Genomic DNA, 13,172 nt, shown 5'->3' with positions numbered 1-13,172 from the left:
AACCAACTCTTCGTTTTGTTGATTCTTACGGTTTTTTGGATTCTAATTTGTTTAATTTTGATTTAATTTTAATTATTTGTTTCCATCTACTGGATTGGGGTTCATCTTGCTGCTCTTTTTCAAGGGGGTTCAGATGTCTCATTAAATTGTTGGTTTCAGATCTCTCCAATTTGTTGATATAGGAACTCAGAGCTATAAACTTGCTTCTGAGTACTGCCTTTGCTGTGTTCCAGAGGAGCTGGTAATTTGTGTTTTCATTTATGTTGAATATCTTGAACATTTGAATTTCCTTTCTGATCTGTTCCATTACCCCTGGTGATTCAACAGTGTGTTGTTCGGCCTCCATGTGTTACAGGACTTTCTTTGTTGGCTTTTGGTGTTGATTTCTAATTTTATTCCCTTGTGGTCTGAGAGAACGCAGGGCATAACGTCAATGTTTCTGAATTTGGACAAGTTTGCTTTGTGACCTAAAATGTGGTCTCTTTTGGAAAATGTTCTGTGTGCTGCTGAGAAAAACGTGTATTCTGATGCCGCTGGGTGAAATATTCAGTAGATGTCTGTTAAATCTAGTTGATCTATGCAGTTGTTTAGATCTGTGGTTTCTCTGTTGAGTTGTTGCTGAGTTGATCTATCTAGTGGGTATAGTGGTGTGTTAAAGTCCCCAACAATTAATGTCTTTGGATCTATGTGAGATTTGAGGGAAAGTATTGTTTCTTGGATAAATTTGGGTGCTCTGTTGTTTGGTGAATAGATATTTAGAATTGTAATCTCCTCCTAAGGAAAGATCCTTTAATTAGTATGTATCAACCTTCTGTATCTCTTATCACTAAGTTTAACTTGAAGTCTATGATATTAGGATTGCAACTCCCACCAGTTTATGGAGGCCATTTGCTTGGTAGATTTTTTTTGGGGGGGGGGGGTCTGGTCGTGGGTCCTGAACTCTGGGCCTGGGCGCTGTCCCTCAGCTCTTCAGCTCAAGGCTAGCACTCTACCACTTGAGCCATAGCGCCACTTCTGGCTTTTTTCTTTTTGCTTATGTGGTGCTGAGGAATCGAACCCAGGGCCTCAGGCATGCAAGGCAAGCTCTCTACCACTGAGCCACCTTCCCAGCCCCTGCTTGGTAGATTTTATTATAGCCTTTTCAAAATATGTTTGTTTTTATGGGCAAGGTGTGACTCTTGAAGGCAGGAGGTAGAAGGATCTTGCTTTTGAATCCAAGTAGACAGTCTGTGTCGCTTAATTGGAGAATTAATTCCATTGATATTGAGAGTTAGGACTGAGAGGTGTTTGGTAGTTCCTGCCTTGTTATCCATCTTCTTGGGGGCTGGGACAACTGGGTTCTTACGGTTTTTGGGTTTTCAGTTTGGGTGCGGTTTCTTGGCCTTTATTGTTGTCTTATTGGTTTTCTATGTGTAGGACATCTTTAAGTGTCTTTTGTAGGGTTGGTTTGGTGGAGATATATTGTTTCAGTTTTTTTTGCTATGGAAAGTTTTTATTTGACCTTCAGTTATGGAGAGTTTAGCTGGGTACAGTATTCTTGGTTGATAGTTGTTTGTCTTTAGGGCATGGCATACATCATTCCAGGCTCTTAAAAATGTGGAACACTTCATGAATTTGGGTGTCATCCTTGTGCAGATGCCATGCTAATCTCTCTATATCATTCCAGTTTTAGTATATGTGCTGCCAAAGGGGACACTGTGTGTTAATTTTTATGGGCACTGATGGGTCTCCTTGTAACACATGGTATTAACTGAATTAATGACCAGAGTCTGGAATGTGAACTTGAATTTATCTAGAGTAAGTACCCTTGGAGAAAGACATTTATGTTCTTATAATTACACATACAAATCTTGGTGGTACCTAACTTAGTATCAGTTCATCTGGAAAAGAACCCAGGTGATTTCTTTGTCCCAGATCTTCATATGGTCTTACAGGACCGGGAAGCTACTGAAGAGCTGTGACATAGTCATAGTCACTGTGTCACCAGAGGAATTGGTACGGCAGCTGTGAGCTCACAGGGCTTAGGATCTTGTCACAGCCTCCATGGACAGTCTTTTTTTCCCGTTTTTCTTCTTGAGCTCATTGCCTAATTGATGGACTCAGTGTATAATTACTCTGGGCAAGTTAGACAGAATGGGAGCGCTTTTCTTGTGTGTGTCTGTGCATCTCTATGCTTTAGCTCTAGATCAGAGGGCTGCTTCTTCTTCACCCTTTATCAGAAGGACTTGTGTTGATTTCTTAGCAGCACACAAACACAGTGGAATTCCTTCTAGCTTACTTATGATCAGGATTAGCATTATAGGATGGTGTGGTCTCATTCTTAGCTACCAAGGAGACAGGGAAGTTTTGTGTTTTGTTTTGTTTTTGTTTTTTTCCCCCCCTTTTTTCTTTGTGCTGGTACCAACAGCTTGAATTCCAGGCCTGGGCATTGTCCCTTAACTTTTTCACTCAAGGCTGGTACTCTGCCACTTGAACTGTGTCTCTACTTTTGGCTTTTTACTGGGTAATTAGCACTAAGAGTCCCATGGACTTCCCCACTTGGAATGCCTTTGATTCTTAGATCTCAGCCTCCTGAAGAGCTAGGATTGCAGACATGAGTTGGTGTGCCTGGCTTTTTTTTTTTTAAACATTTAGGGAGGAATAATTTCTCTTCTAGGCATCCTTTTCTAACTTTTCCATTAATTCTGTTGCCTTCTACGGTTGATTTATATGGTTATTTTTGGCCACTAAGTTCTGTCTTAGCCTTTAGTCTATGGGATTTATCGACTATCTGGATCTATTCATGTAGTACTAGTTAATTTTTATATGTAGTAGTTAATTGGCACATGTTAATCAATTGTCATTGCTGTATAGTATTCTGATTCATGTGTCTGAGTAATTAACAGGAATTACATTTATAGGTCATTGGGAAGGTGCATCTTCAACTTTGTGAAATTTCAAAAAACTGCCCCCGTGAAGGATATTTACTCCATTCTTCACAGAAAGAAATCTTTATAATTCCTCTTTTGATATGTCTGTTTATATTAACGTTTTAGATGTTAGATGAAAGATAGCATTTCAGCTGAACCATAAGACACCCTTTTAAGCCTTATTCGTGGCCAAGAAGCCAATTTAAAATACAGGTGGATATATAGAGTGTTCTCATTTACATAGAGTCCTAAAGGAGAGGAATTAGGTCATATTCAGTAGACTGCTCAGCGTTTCCTTTTAAATTTTTTATTGCGTTTTAACCAAAGTGTATTTCAGGTTATTTTTAGGATCTAGATGGCTCACTGTGGTGCTATCTGTTGTATGCATATTTGAGTGAATCAGTAAATGAGTAGAATTATAGAACCAAGCATAAAAACAACTAAGTGTAGTGAAATACAATTAAGATCAAGTGAGTGTCCCTGAGCTAAAGTATTAGAAGAAAGGTTTGGGCGGAATAGGGGGGGGGAAGGGATGGGGATGATCCCCGCATGTGTCCATAGTAAACCTGACGGGAGTCCACACTCCATGTGACACATACTTTCTGCCCTGCTTACACTGTTGTCTGGTGGATGGGTACTGTGGCCTTAGCTCTTTCTGTTTCTTTATTACCAATTCAGAGTTCAGGAGGGCCTAGTGTACTTCTCCACTGTGTCACCTGAAAAATTAACTAGTACAATGCAAATGGATCCAGATACTGTTGATGAGTCCCATAGATATAATACAAAGACAAAACCAAGTTGCCTCTGATGGCAAGATCTCTGCTTTTTGTTTTGTTTTATTTTGTTTTGTTTTTCCAGCAGACAGAGGAAGACATACTAGGGTTTCTTTCCTGCTGGCCAGTGTAAAAAGCTGGCTGTTTTAAAGTGTGTTTGTTGGCTGGCAGATACTGCTAGCATTTGTTATTGATGGTTTTTGTGCACTTCTGGCCAGGGTCTTACTGCTGAGGAATTGTTGCTGCCAGTTACCTAGAGATAATACTTAATCCTGACTAGGTACCTCATGGAATAGTATCGGGATGATTGAGTTATTTATGTTCACATTCTTGTAAATTCTTGGGACAACTGCAGTCACCATGTTACTATAAAGAGCCATCCAGCCAGATACTAGTGGTTTACACCTGTAGACCTAGCTAATGGAGGAGGCTGAAATCTGAGGATCACTGTTTAAAGCTAGCATGGGCAGAAAAGTCTGTGAGACTCTATCTCCCATTGACCAGCAAAAAGCCAGCAGTGGAGCAGTGGCTCAGGTGGTAGAGCACTAGCCTTGAGAGAAATCTAAGCAAGAGTGAGAGACTCTGAGTTCAGATCCCATCACCACCTCCCCCACGGCCATCCAGAAGAGTTTTGAAAATTTGTCTGCTAGAGCTGTTTTAGTTTGGATCTGAAATCTCTAAAGGCCCATGTATTAAATGCTTAATCTTGTGGCACTGTTGGGAGGTGGTGGAACCTTTAAAAGATGGGGCTTAGGAGTAGGAAGTTAGGTCACTGGGGACATGCCCTAGAAGGGAATATTGGGACCCCTAGCCCTTTCCCCTCTCTCCCCCGCCTCTCTGTTTCTGAGCCATCATGATACATTGCCTTACCAGGCCCAAAGTAGCAGGACCAAGTGATCATGGGCCCAAACCTCCCAAACTGTGAGCCAACATAGACCTTTTCTCCTTATAAGTTGATTATTTCAGATATTTTGTCACCATAAAAGAAAGTTAACCAACATTAGTTTGCATAACAAGAGTTCCACAGACTGTGGCTTGATCAACAGAAATATATTTTCTCATGTTTCTTTACTTGAACTGATCATAGCCAAATGACTGAGATGTGTTGTCTCATAGTTCTGGAAAAGCTGTAAGTTCAAGATCAAGGTATTTTCAGGGCTCACTGAGAGTTCAGAGGGAGAATCAGACCTTCCCCCTGTGTTTTTACATAATCTTCCCTCTGCATGTCTCTCTATCCAGTTCTTCCTTTTTATATGCACACTGGTCATCCTGGATTAGAACCCAAGGTCATAATCTCATTTAAACTTACAAAATTAGACCTATGTAATGGTGCAATTTCAAAGTAAGATCAAGTAAGATCGTATACCTAAGTACCAACAGCTCTCTGGAGCTTTAATAAATACGTTTGATTTTTTTGGGGGGGTGGGGGAACACAATTTATCCCATTAACAGCACAATGTAGGATTATTTGTCAGAATTATTAGAAGATGGCGGACGAGCTGGGGATTTCCCGCCACTTTGGGAGTTCAGTGTTCTAGACCTTTCCTTGCTTTGGCACGTAGCTTTTTATAGCTGCAGGAACTCAGTCACAGTGTAACACTTTGGACACGCTCTAGCCTGGCATGCTCACTCCCTACCTGACTTCTCACAACAAGTTCCAGAAATAAAGGAAGAAAAATAGATGACAGTGTCTCCAGAATTATGGATAAGTAGATGTCTCCTGGAGAGTTGATTGGCTGCAGGCTTTCCTTTTAACTGTTGTTTCCCCCATTATTTTCAACTTTATTTCAATCATCATTAAAAACTGAGAACTTTTTTTTTTTAGATTTAAAAGAAATTGTATTTGTCATCCAGAGTCAAAGTAATTCTTATCATGCGAAGAGAGCAGAGAAATTGAGAAAAAGCATCTTAAAGCAGGCTGCCAATCTCACACAGGTATGTAGAAATGGCTTGGGGTATCTGCTGATTATGAAGTTTGTGATACATTTCTGTTTCCTAGACCAACTTTGTAGAAAATCAGTTTTATTTAGCTGAGAATAACTCTTCTGATTCATTTTGTTTGTTTAATGTTGACTATATATGGTTGACATTGCTCTGGTTAATTCCTGGTGCTCAAGGCTTCATTTTCTAAATTATTATATGTATATGTGTGTTTGAGTTTTTAATTTAAATGATTATGTACTTGTGTAGAATTGTGGTGGCTTTGTTATAAAATCTGATAAAAAAGAAGTACAAGAACCAGATGGTGGTGCAGGCTTGGGAGACTAAGAGGATTTGAAGTTCAAGACCATCATAGGATTTATAAGAGAGGATGTCTCAAAAATATGTAAGTAAAAAAGTGGAGGAAATAGCTTTTAAGGGAAAAGTTTAAACTAACAGAGGTAATTAATGTTCAAAATTTTGGTAGCAAGTTCTAAGGCAATTTTTATGTTGAAATATCATTTTCATTAATCTCACTGTGCAATGATTCCTCTCTGAGTTTCTTAATCTGTTTTTTAATTAGATGTCATTAATTTAATTTAGGATTTGATTTATAATGTAATATCCCAGAAGGATGGTATAGAGAAAAAATCTATGCATACAGGTGCATTTTAATGACACTTAAAATAGGGTATGAGCTACATCTGAAGTTGGTCTGAATAATGCTATAGGCTTGAAGTGAAGGAAGATCTACTTCCTTGTCTCTCTTCCTCTTCTCTCCCCTCCTCCCTCTTCCCCTCTACCACTCCTCCCTTCTTTTTTCCACTCTTCTCTCTCTCCTCCACCCTTATTCTTTCTTTCCTTTCTTGCTACCCCTTTCCTCCCCTCTTTCCTCTCTCTCTTTTTTCTTTATTTGAGGCAGGGTCGCATTATGTAGCCTAGGCAAGTCTTGAACTCAAGATCCTCTTGCCTTCTTGGCTTCTGAGTTGGGAGGTAGGTGTTAGTAACCTGCCCAGGCAGGATCTATGCTGTTGTTAAGCATTCTTTCTATTTTCAGGGGATATGTATTAGGACTGTCTCAGTAGATGCCTGAATTTTATAACTATGTTTTTCCTATGCATACATATCTATGATAATGTTTAAGTTACAAATTATGATTAAGAGATTCATAACGATGACTAATTGTAGTCATGTTTTATAGTAAAATTAGCTGCCCTACCTCCTTCTTTGGTATTTGGGGGACATTATTAGTAAAGTCAGAGTTACTTAAACACAAGTCCTGAAGGACAACACTTGATCCATTAAGGATGTTGGATATTGATGCAGGTTATATGATGTAACTTCATGGGTGAGTAGCATATACAGAAAGCATGTGCTGGATAGGGTGGTCACTCGTGTCCTGGGCAGGACAGAGCAAGACAGCACAGGATTTCATCATACCATTCAGAATAGTGCACATTTTATATAAATTATTTATGAAATATTCCATTAAATACTTTCAAATTACAGTTGATTTTGGGTAACTGGAGATCATAAGTACTGTTGGTACTTTGTTTAGCTAATTTAATAAGCTTTCTTCCTGAACTCTGCACTAAATTCTATAGCTTCAAGACAGACTGCTCATTTTTAATAAAGTCTGTTTCTCATTTCTTTTGGGAGATCTCTCTCTCTCTCTCTCTCTCTCTCTCTCTCTCTCTCTCTCTCTCTCTCTCTCTCTCTCTCTCTCTCTCTCTCTCTCTCTCTCCTCTCTCTCCTTTCTCTCTTCTCTCTCCTCTCTCTCCTCTCTCTCCCTCCTCAGGGCCTGGGCACTTTCCCTGAGCTTTTGTGCTCAAGGCTAGAGCTCATTTTGAGCCACAGCTCCATGTTAGCATTTTTTTAGTAGTTAATTAGAGATAAGGGTCTCATGGGCCTTTTTTGCTCAGGCTGGCTTTGAACTGCCATCCTCAGATTCCAGCCTCCCAAGTAGCTAGGATTACAGGCGTGAACCACTGATACCCCGCTAGGAGATAACTTTCTGACAAGAGATGTGTGTAGTTGACAGTTTGGTTTCTTTTTACTGGTGGGGTAGGAAAATAAAGGGTCAGAAATATCAATGGAAATAAGCAGCATTAGTGATTTTTGAGGTTAGACATCGTAAGGTTTACTGTATTTCATCTTTTTTTGTTGTTGTTGTTGTTTTGTTTTATTTACTTGTGCTGGTACTCAGGACCAGTGATCTTTCCTTTAGCCTTGTTTCTGCTCAAGATTGGTGTTGTACCACTTAAGCCATAGCTCCATTTCTAGCTTTTTGGTGGTAAATTGGGAATAAGAGTCTTGAGTACTTTTCCTCCCCAGGCTGGCTTTGAATCATGATCTAAAGATCCCAGTCTCTTGAGTAGCTAAGATTACAGGCATGACCCACTAATACCCAGAATGAGTCTCTTTTATTTCTCTTATGTGCGCGTGCGCGCACGCACACGCACACACTCATACACACACACACACACGTGTGCATGCCCATCCATACTCTGAATTTTATCCCAAGTTCTCTGAAGGCACGTGCAGCTTTCTGTGTTTCCATAGTACCTTAAACATAGTGGATATTCATCATAGCACATTTTGATTCAGGACATTTAACAACATGAAAACTGAAGTAAATTATTTTACCTGCTTTATTTTTGTTGATTCTTATGTTGATAATAGCCAGTTCTTACCCTATTAAATATAACAGCTTCTCAGCGAAGCCATGGTTTAGGGACAAAACATAGAAAAGTAGTGTATGAGAATCAACACTAGGGAAATATGATCTCATGATTAAATTGATCTTTGAGAGACAATGTAGAAAAGAACCAAACAATTCCCTTGGCTGCTTTAACACAGACAACAATAGCTCAAGGATGGTGTAAAGTTTTATTTCCCTTTGGTCAACATCCAGTTAGTTGGTGGGTGGGCAAGGGCTTGGCAACTCTGCTCCAGCCTCTTGTCTCATTATATAGGTGGGTGTCTTACTTGTGTGGTGGAAGATGACCTACACTCTGCATCTCAGAGTATGGAGCACAAGAAGCTTTATTGTAAGGTTGTGACATTAAAGTTTTGTATGTCATGTCCTTTATGTGCCTTTGTCTGGAACATAATCAAGTGGGCACATCTAATGTAATGTGTAATGGAAATGTAATGTCTCCTGGGGTGGCCTTGGGTCTAGCCAGAATTCAATAGGTTCTAATCACTAGATGGAAAATCCATTTGAAGTATTGACCTTGGGGGCACAAACTGATGTCCCTGTCAAAGTCAGGATTTAGTTTGTACATCAAGGACTCACATAGTGTGTAGAAGAATGTATCTGAGCCTCTCATTCATTCATTCATCCATCCATCCATTCATCATGTAATATTTACTTACTGTGGGTAATATTGTACATGCAAAGATCAGCAAGACATAGCCCACAAAAGGAGAGACAAATGAAAAGGACAGGACTCAGACCTGTCCAGAGGAAACTTGTTGTTTTTTGTTCTTTGTTCTTTGTTGTTGTTGTTAATGTACTATGTGAGTTCTTGTTTCTTTTGTATTTTTGCCCCTATGGTTTATACCCTTTTGTCATTGTATTTCATTTTGGTGCCCTGTGTATTGTATCTGAATCTGAATTAGGGAAGGGAAGGGGAACAACAAAATGGTGAGACAAAGGAACAAAGGGGGAACCAATGCAACAACGATACAAGACAATAGGTTGGAAATGATCTGTATAACTGGGTGGTGGGGGGGTGGGGGCAATGGGAGAAAAATGAGGGAGGGGATAGCAAGAACGTACTCACTATTTATGTAACTGTAACCCCTCTGTACATCACCTTGACAATAACATTTTTTTAATTAAAAAAAGAAGCACTTTGAAAGACAGGTGAGAGTACAGTGGTAGAATGGAGCCCAAGGCTGAGGAGGGGTTATGGTGCTCTGGGAGGGATTTCTGCATACTAGGCACTCGTTAGGTAAGTTGAGGCTGGTAGGGGAGATCATCCTAGGGAGAAGGACAGTGGGTTATGGCAGCCAGGTGAGAGGCAGGGACTTGTGGAAAGACAGCCAGCAGGGAAAGGTAGGTAGAGACAGAGTTACAGAGGAAGTATATGTCCTCTGGGGAGCCAGGGCTTTCTTGGGGCTTCTCAGAGGGCATGCTGACAATTATCAACAGTTATCTCATCAATATACCAGCTGGACCCTGGAAGTACATGCAGGTATGACCAGTCACTGTTGGCGGCTAATGGTGGCCCCTGCTTGATGCTTATTGCTATAGATACCTACTGGGACTGACATTTTAGAGTCAGCCCCCATTTTAGAATCAGTTATGGGAATACCACATCAAGACAGGGGCCAGGGCCCTTGCTTCATTCTGGGGGTGTGGTATGTGGATGGACTTCTCCGATCAGTGGCAGACAATAGTGGGCCCTCCCCACGAGCAGTAGAGAAGCCCTAGATAAAGCCAGGGGAGGTGTGTAGGGAATGTGGGGCCAAAGTGCCAAGATCTGGATGTGGGATAAAGCAGGAAGTCCCCCACCCCAGCTGAGACTTAGCAGAGGTGTTGTGACTAGGTGAGTCTGAGGACATTTACAGTACAACTGACTTCAGGTTCTTCCAAGTCTTACCTGGGTGGCCATGCCAGCAGCTGGAAGTTGGGTATTTGTTTGAAACTCAGAAGGAAGGTTTGGAAAGACCATGCATCTGAGTATTAGAAGCACATGGGTGGTAACCCAGAAATTTCCAGTGCTGTTTCCTGAGATTGCAGAGGTCTGGGATGACCATGGGCCAGGAGTCAAGGAAGCCCTCTGGGGAATCTGAGGGCTAGAGGGAGGTAGAAGAAAGAAGGGTGGCTTGTGATGCCAGAAACACCAGGAACAACGTTACCTGACATGAACAGTTCTGGGTTGCTCTTCAGAACCCTGTGAGAGTCCCTGACAGTACCCTCTCCTGCCATTTCTGCCCTGCATCCACCCCCACAAGCCTCCCACTGGGGATTTGGGGTAGCTGGTTTCTGTTACTGTCATTTATCTTTTAAGTTTGATTTTTGTATTGTGGTTAAAAGCACCCGACATGGAACTTAACATCTTAAGCCAAGTGCTGGTGGCTCATGCCTCTGATTCTACCTACTCAGGAGACTGAGATCGGAGGATTGCAGTTCAAAGCCAGGGAGGAAAGTCCATGAGACTCATACATTCAACTCACCACCAAAAAGCCAAAAGTGGAGCTGTGACTCAAGTAGTAGAGCACTAGCCATTAGAAAAAAAAACTAAGGGACAGCACCCAGGCCCTAAGTTTAAGTCCCAGTATGGGTACCAAAACAAAAAGAAAACAAAACTTAATATCTTAAGTGCACAACTCATTAGTGTTAAGCATATCATATTAGCAATATATCTTCAGCACTTTCTCATCCTGAAAAATAGAAAGTCTCACAAAAAGCAGCTTCTCATCCCCCACCACCATTGCACAGTCTGATAGTTGAAGGCTTCTTTTGTGACTGCTTCATGTTGCATCAAGGCGCTCCCTTTTTGTAGTATATGTCAGAATATTCAAAGTATCTTTTTAAAAAATGTAAATATTAATCACTGCTATACAGTGAGCTTTGTGCTGCTATGTATCTGTCCCATCCTTAGATGCCAGAGGGAGACAGAAACTATCCCCTGCTTCCCTTTAAATACCCACTCCCTGCCTCTGCGTGAAGAATGACACCCGCTATTAGAAACTATATTTCCATTGATGTGTTTTTCATAGCTCTTAAAGCTTAGAGAGTAGTTATATTCTTGTGTTTAACTTTTCTAGTACTTTATTTTGTGTCTGTATTTAGCTTTAGTATGTTTACCCTTATTTTTATGGTCTTTTATTTACATTTAGAATAGCAGATTGGTATATTTATAGTTTACAACTCAGATGACCTGTTGAATTAGGGGACTTAAACTGCCACTAGGTGGCAGTATTGTTTTTACATTAAAAGATATAATTAGGTGATGTCATTAAGTAGCAGCACTCCTTCCTGCCCTCCCCCTTCCCCCCCTCCCCCAACCTCTCTGCAGCATTTAATTTCTGTCATGGTAAATAAAATCTAGGCTAAAGTGATAAGAGTACCTCCTAATTATAAAACAGCATTCTTGTTATTCTTTGTTCAGATGGAAGTCAGCTGTGAGAAGCGAAGTAGCTGTGGATACTATTAGCTCTTGGATTTAATGTCCTGACAAAGACTCAGTTGTCTGCTTGCCTTAGGTAGTCTCTATTTAGATGAACAAGTCTCCTGCCAGTTGGAATGGTCAGCAAGATTTTTATAATTTGCAACTGTATTTGATACTGGCTCATTTTTCTCTTTTTATTTTAGTGTAGAGGTGATGTATAGAGGGGCTACAGTTACATAAGTAAGGTACTGAGTACATTTTTTTCTCCCGTTTTCCTCTTTATAGACCTTTTATCTCATATATATATAGATCTATAAAATTCCAATTTGGGTTATTCCATGAATATAACACTTTAGAGATCTGCCTGTTGTTGACAGCTTCCATTGGGTCTGTAGACAGTTCTTGAGGGTTGGGGCAGTGATGAACACTGTGCCTTGGAACTCCATGAGTTTTGAGAATGAAGATCAGTTCTGTGAATGAAATGCTGAAATGCCCCAAGCAGTGTGGGTGATGGACAGAGGCAGTGGAGGGGAGGGGGAAGAGGAGAGGAGAAAAAGGGAAGAGGAGAGGAGAGAGGAAGGAGAGGCAGGGTGACCTCTTAGTTGAAATCTAACTGGGACTTGTTTCAAGAAATTGACTTACTCTTGGAAAAGTGGTCAGGCCCAGTCCACCATGGAAGCTTAGATTGAGGAGGAGCAGCAGAAGCTGTTAGGGTTCCCCAACATGGTAAAGGACATATGGGTTCTCCAAGGAGGGGTTCAGGGCCAAGGAGGAGCAGTGTGCATTTTATCTTCAGTGGTTGCAATATCTTTGGCCTTCCTGTCACTTGAGACCTGGAGAAGGAAGCCTTCAGGTTGAAGTTTGGTTATATTTTTCCCCTTCTGAGCATTCATAAAAGCTGCTTGGTGAGGGAAGAATCAGCAGTTAATCGTTACCATTGGAATATTTATCTAATAGCTCAACATACCCATTCCTCCCACAGTACCAGATGTTGAGAGCTGCTGTTTACTTATTCATTACCCCTGTCAGATTGCACTCGACTATAGAGTTTGCCATTATCTTGCCCATGTAATTGTAACCCTCTGTACAGTATTTTCACAATAAAAAACCACGAAGGTGCAAACGTTTAATGGGTTCTGTGATTATGCATCTGTTTCTAGCTATTCTCCGCTTTGGCAAGTCATTACCAGAGCCTGGTTCACCTCTAGGTGCTTAAATGTGGTGTTATTAAGCACACAAACATTTTTCATCATTACAATTGAATAAAACACAGGAGCATAAAGCAACTCTCTAGGTGAGATTAAATCCTGTACTTGGAGTTGTTGTCAGGGGAGTGAAACTGGCTTCCTTGTTTCTAGAACATTCTGGGTCATTGTAAGTTGTCATTTTGTCATTTCTAGTTTTAAGGCTTATAATGCAATTTATAGTCAGACTGGTTTATAGTT

At 40.6% G+C, this 13,172-nt stretch overlaps 1 protein-coding gene and 1 non-coding gene across 4 annotated transcripts in view; one reads left to right on the top strand and one right to left on the bottom strand.

Annotated features, from left to right (window-relative positions):
• B3glct (beta 3-glucosyltransferase) overlaps positions 1–13,172 on the top strand; it is a 108,569-nt gene that overhangs the window by 26,004 nt on the left and 69,393 nt on the right. For all 3 annotated transcript variants that reach the window (XM_070003016.1, XM_070003017.1, XM_070003018.1), the window contains exon 4: positions 5,508–5,617. In XM_070003016.1, coding sequence (XP_069859117.1) covers positions 5,508–5,617 — 110 coding nt within the window. The remainder of the gene's footprint in view (positions 1–5,507; positions 5,618–13,172) is intronic.
• Positions 1,591–1,696, bottom strand: LOC138814414 (U6 spliceosomal RNA). Its single transcript, XR_011367993.1, has one exon. It is a non-coding gene; the product is annotated as a U6 spliceosomal RNA (small nuclear RNA).

This window comes from Dipodomys merriami, unplaced genomic scaffold, assembly GCF_024711535.1.
Source record: "Dipodomys merriami isolate MVZ:Mamm:240054 unplaced genomic scaffold, mDipMer1.0.p SCAF_6, whole genome shotgun sequence".
Taxonomy (NCBI): domain Eukaryota; kingdom Metazoa; phylum Chordata; class Mammalia; order Rodentia; family Heteromyidae; genus Dipodomys; species Dipodomys merriami.
Note: the sequence above shows the minus strand (reverse complement) of the source record. Positions and strands in the feature narration are given on the sequence as shown.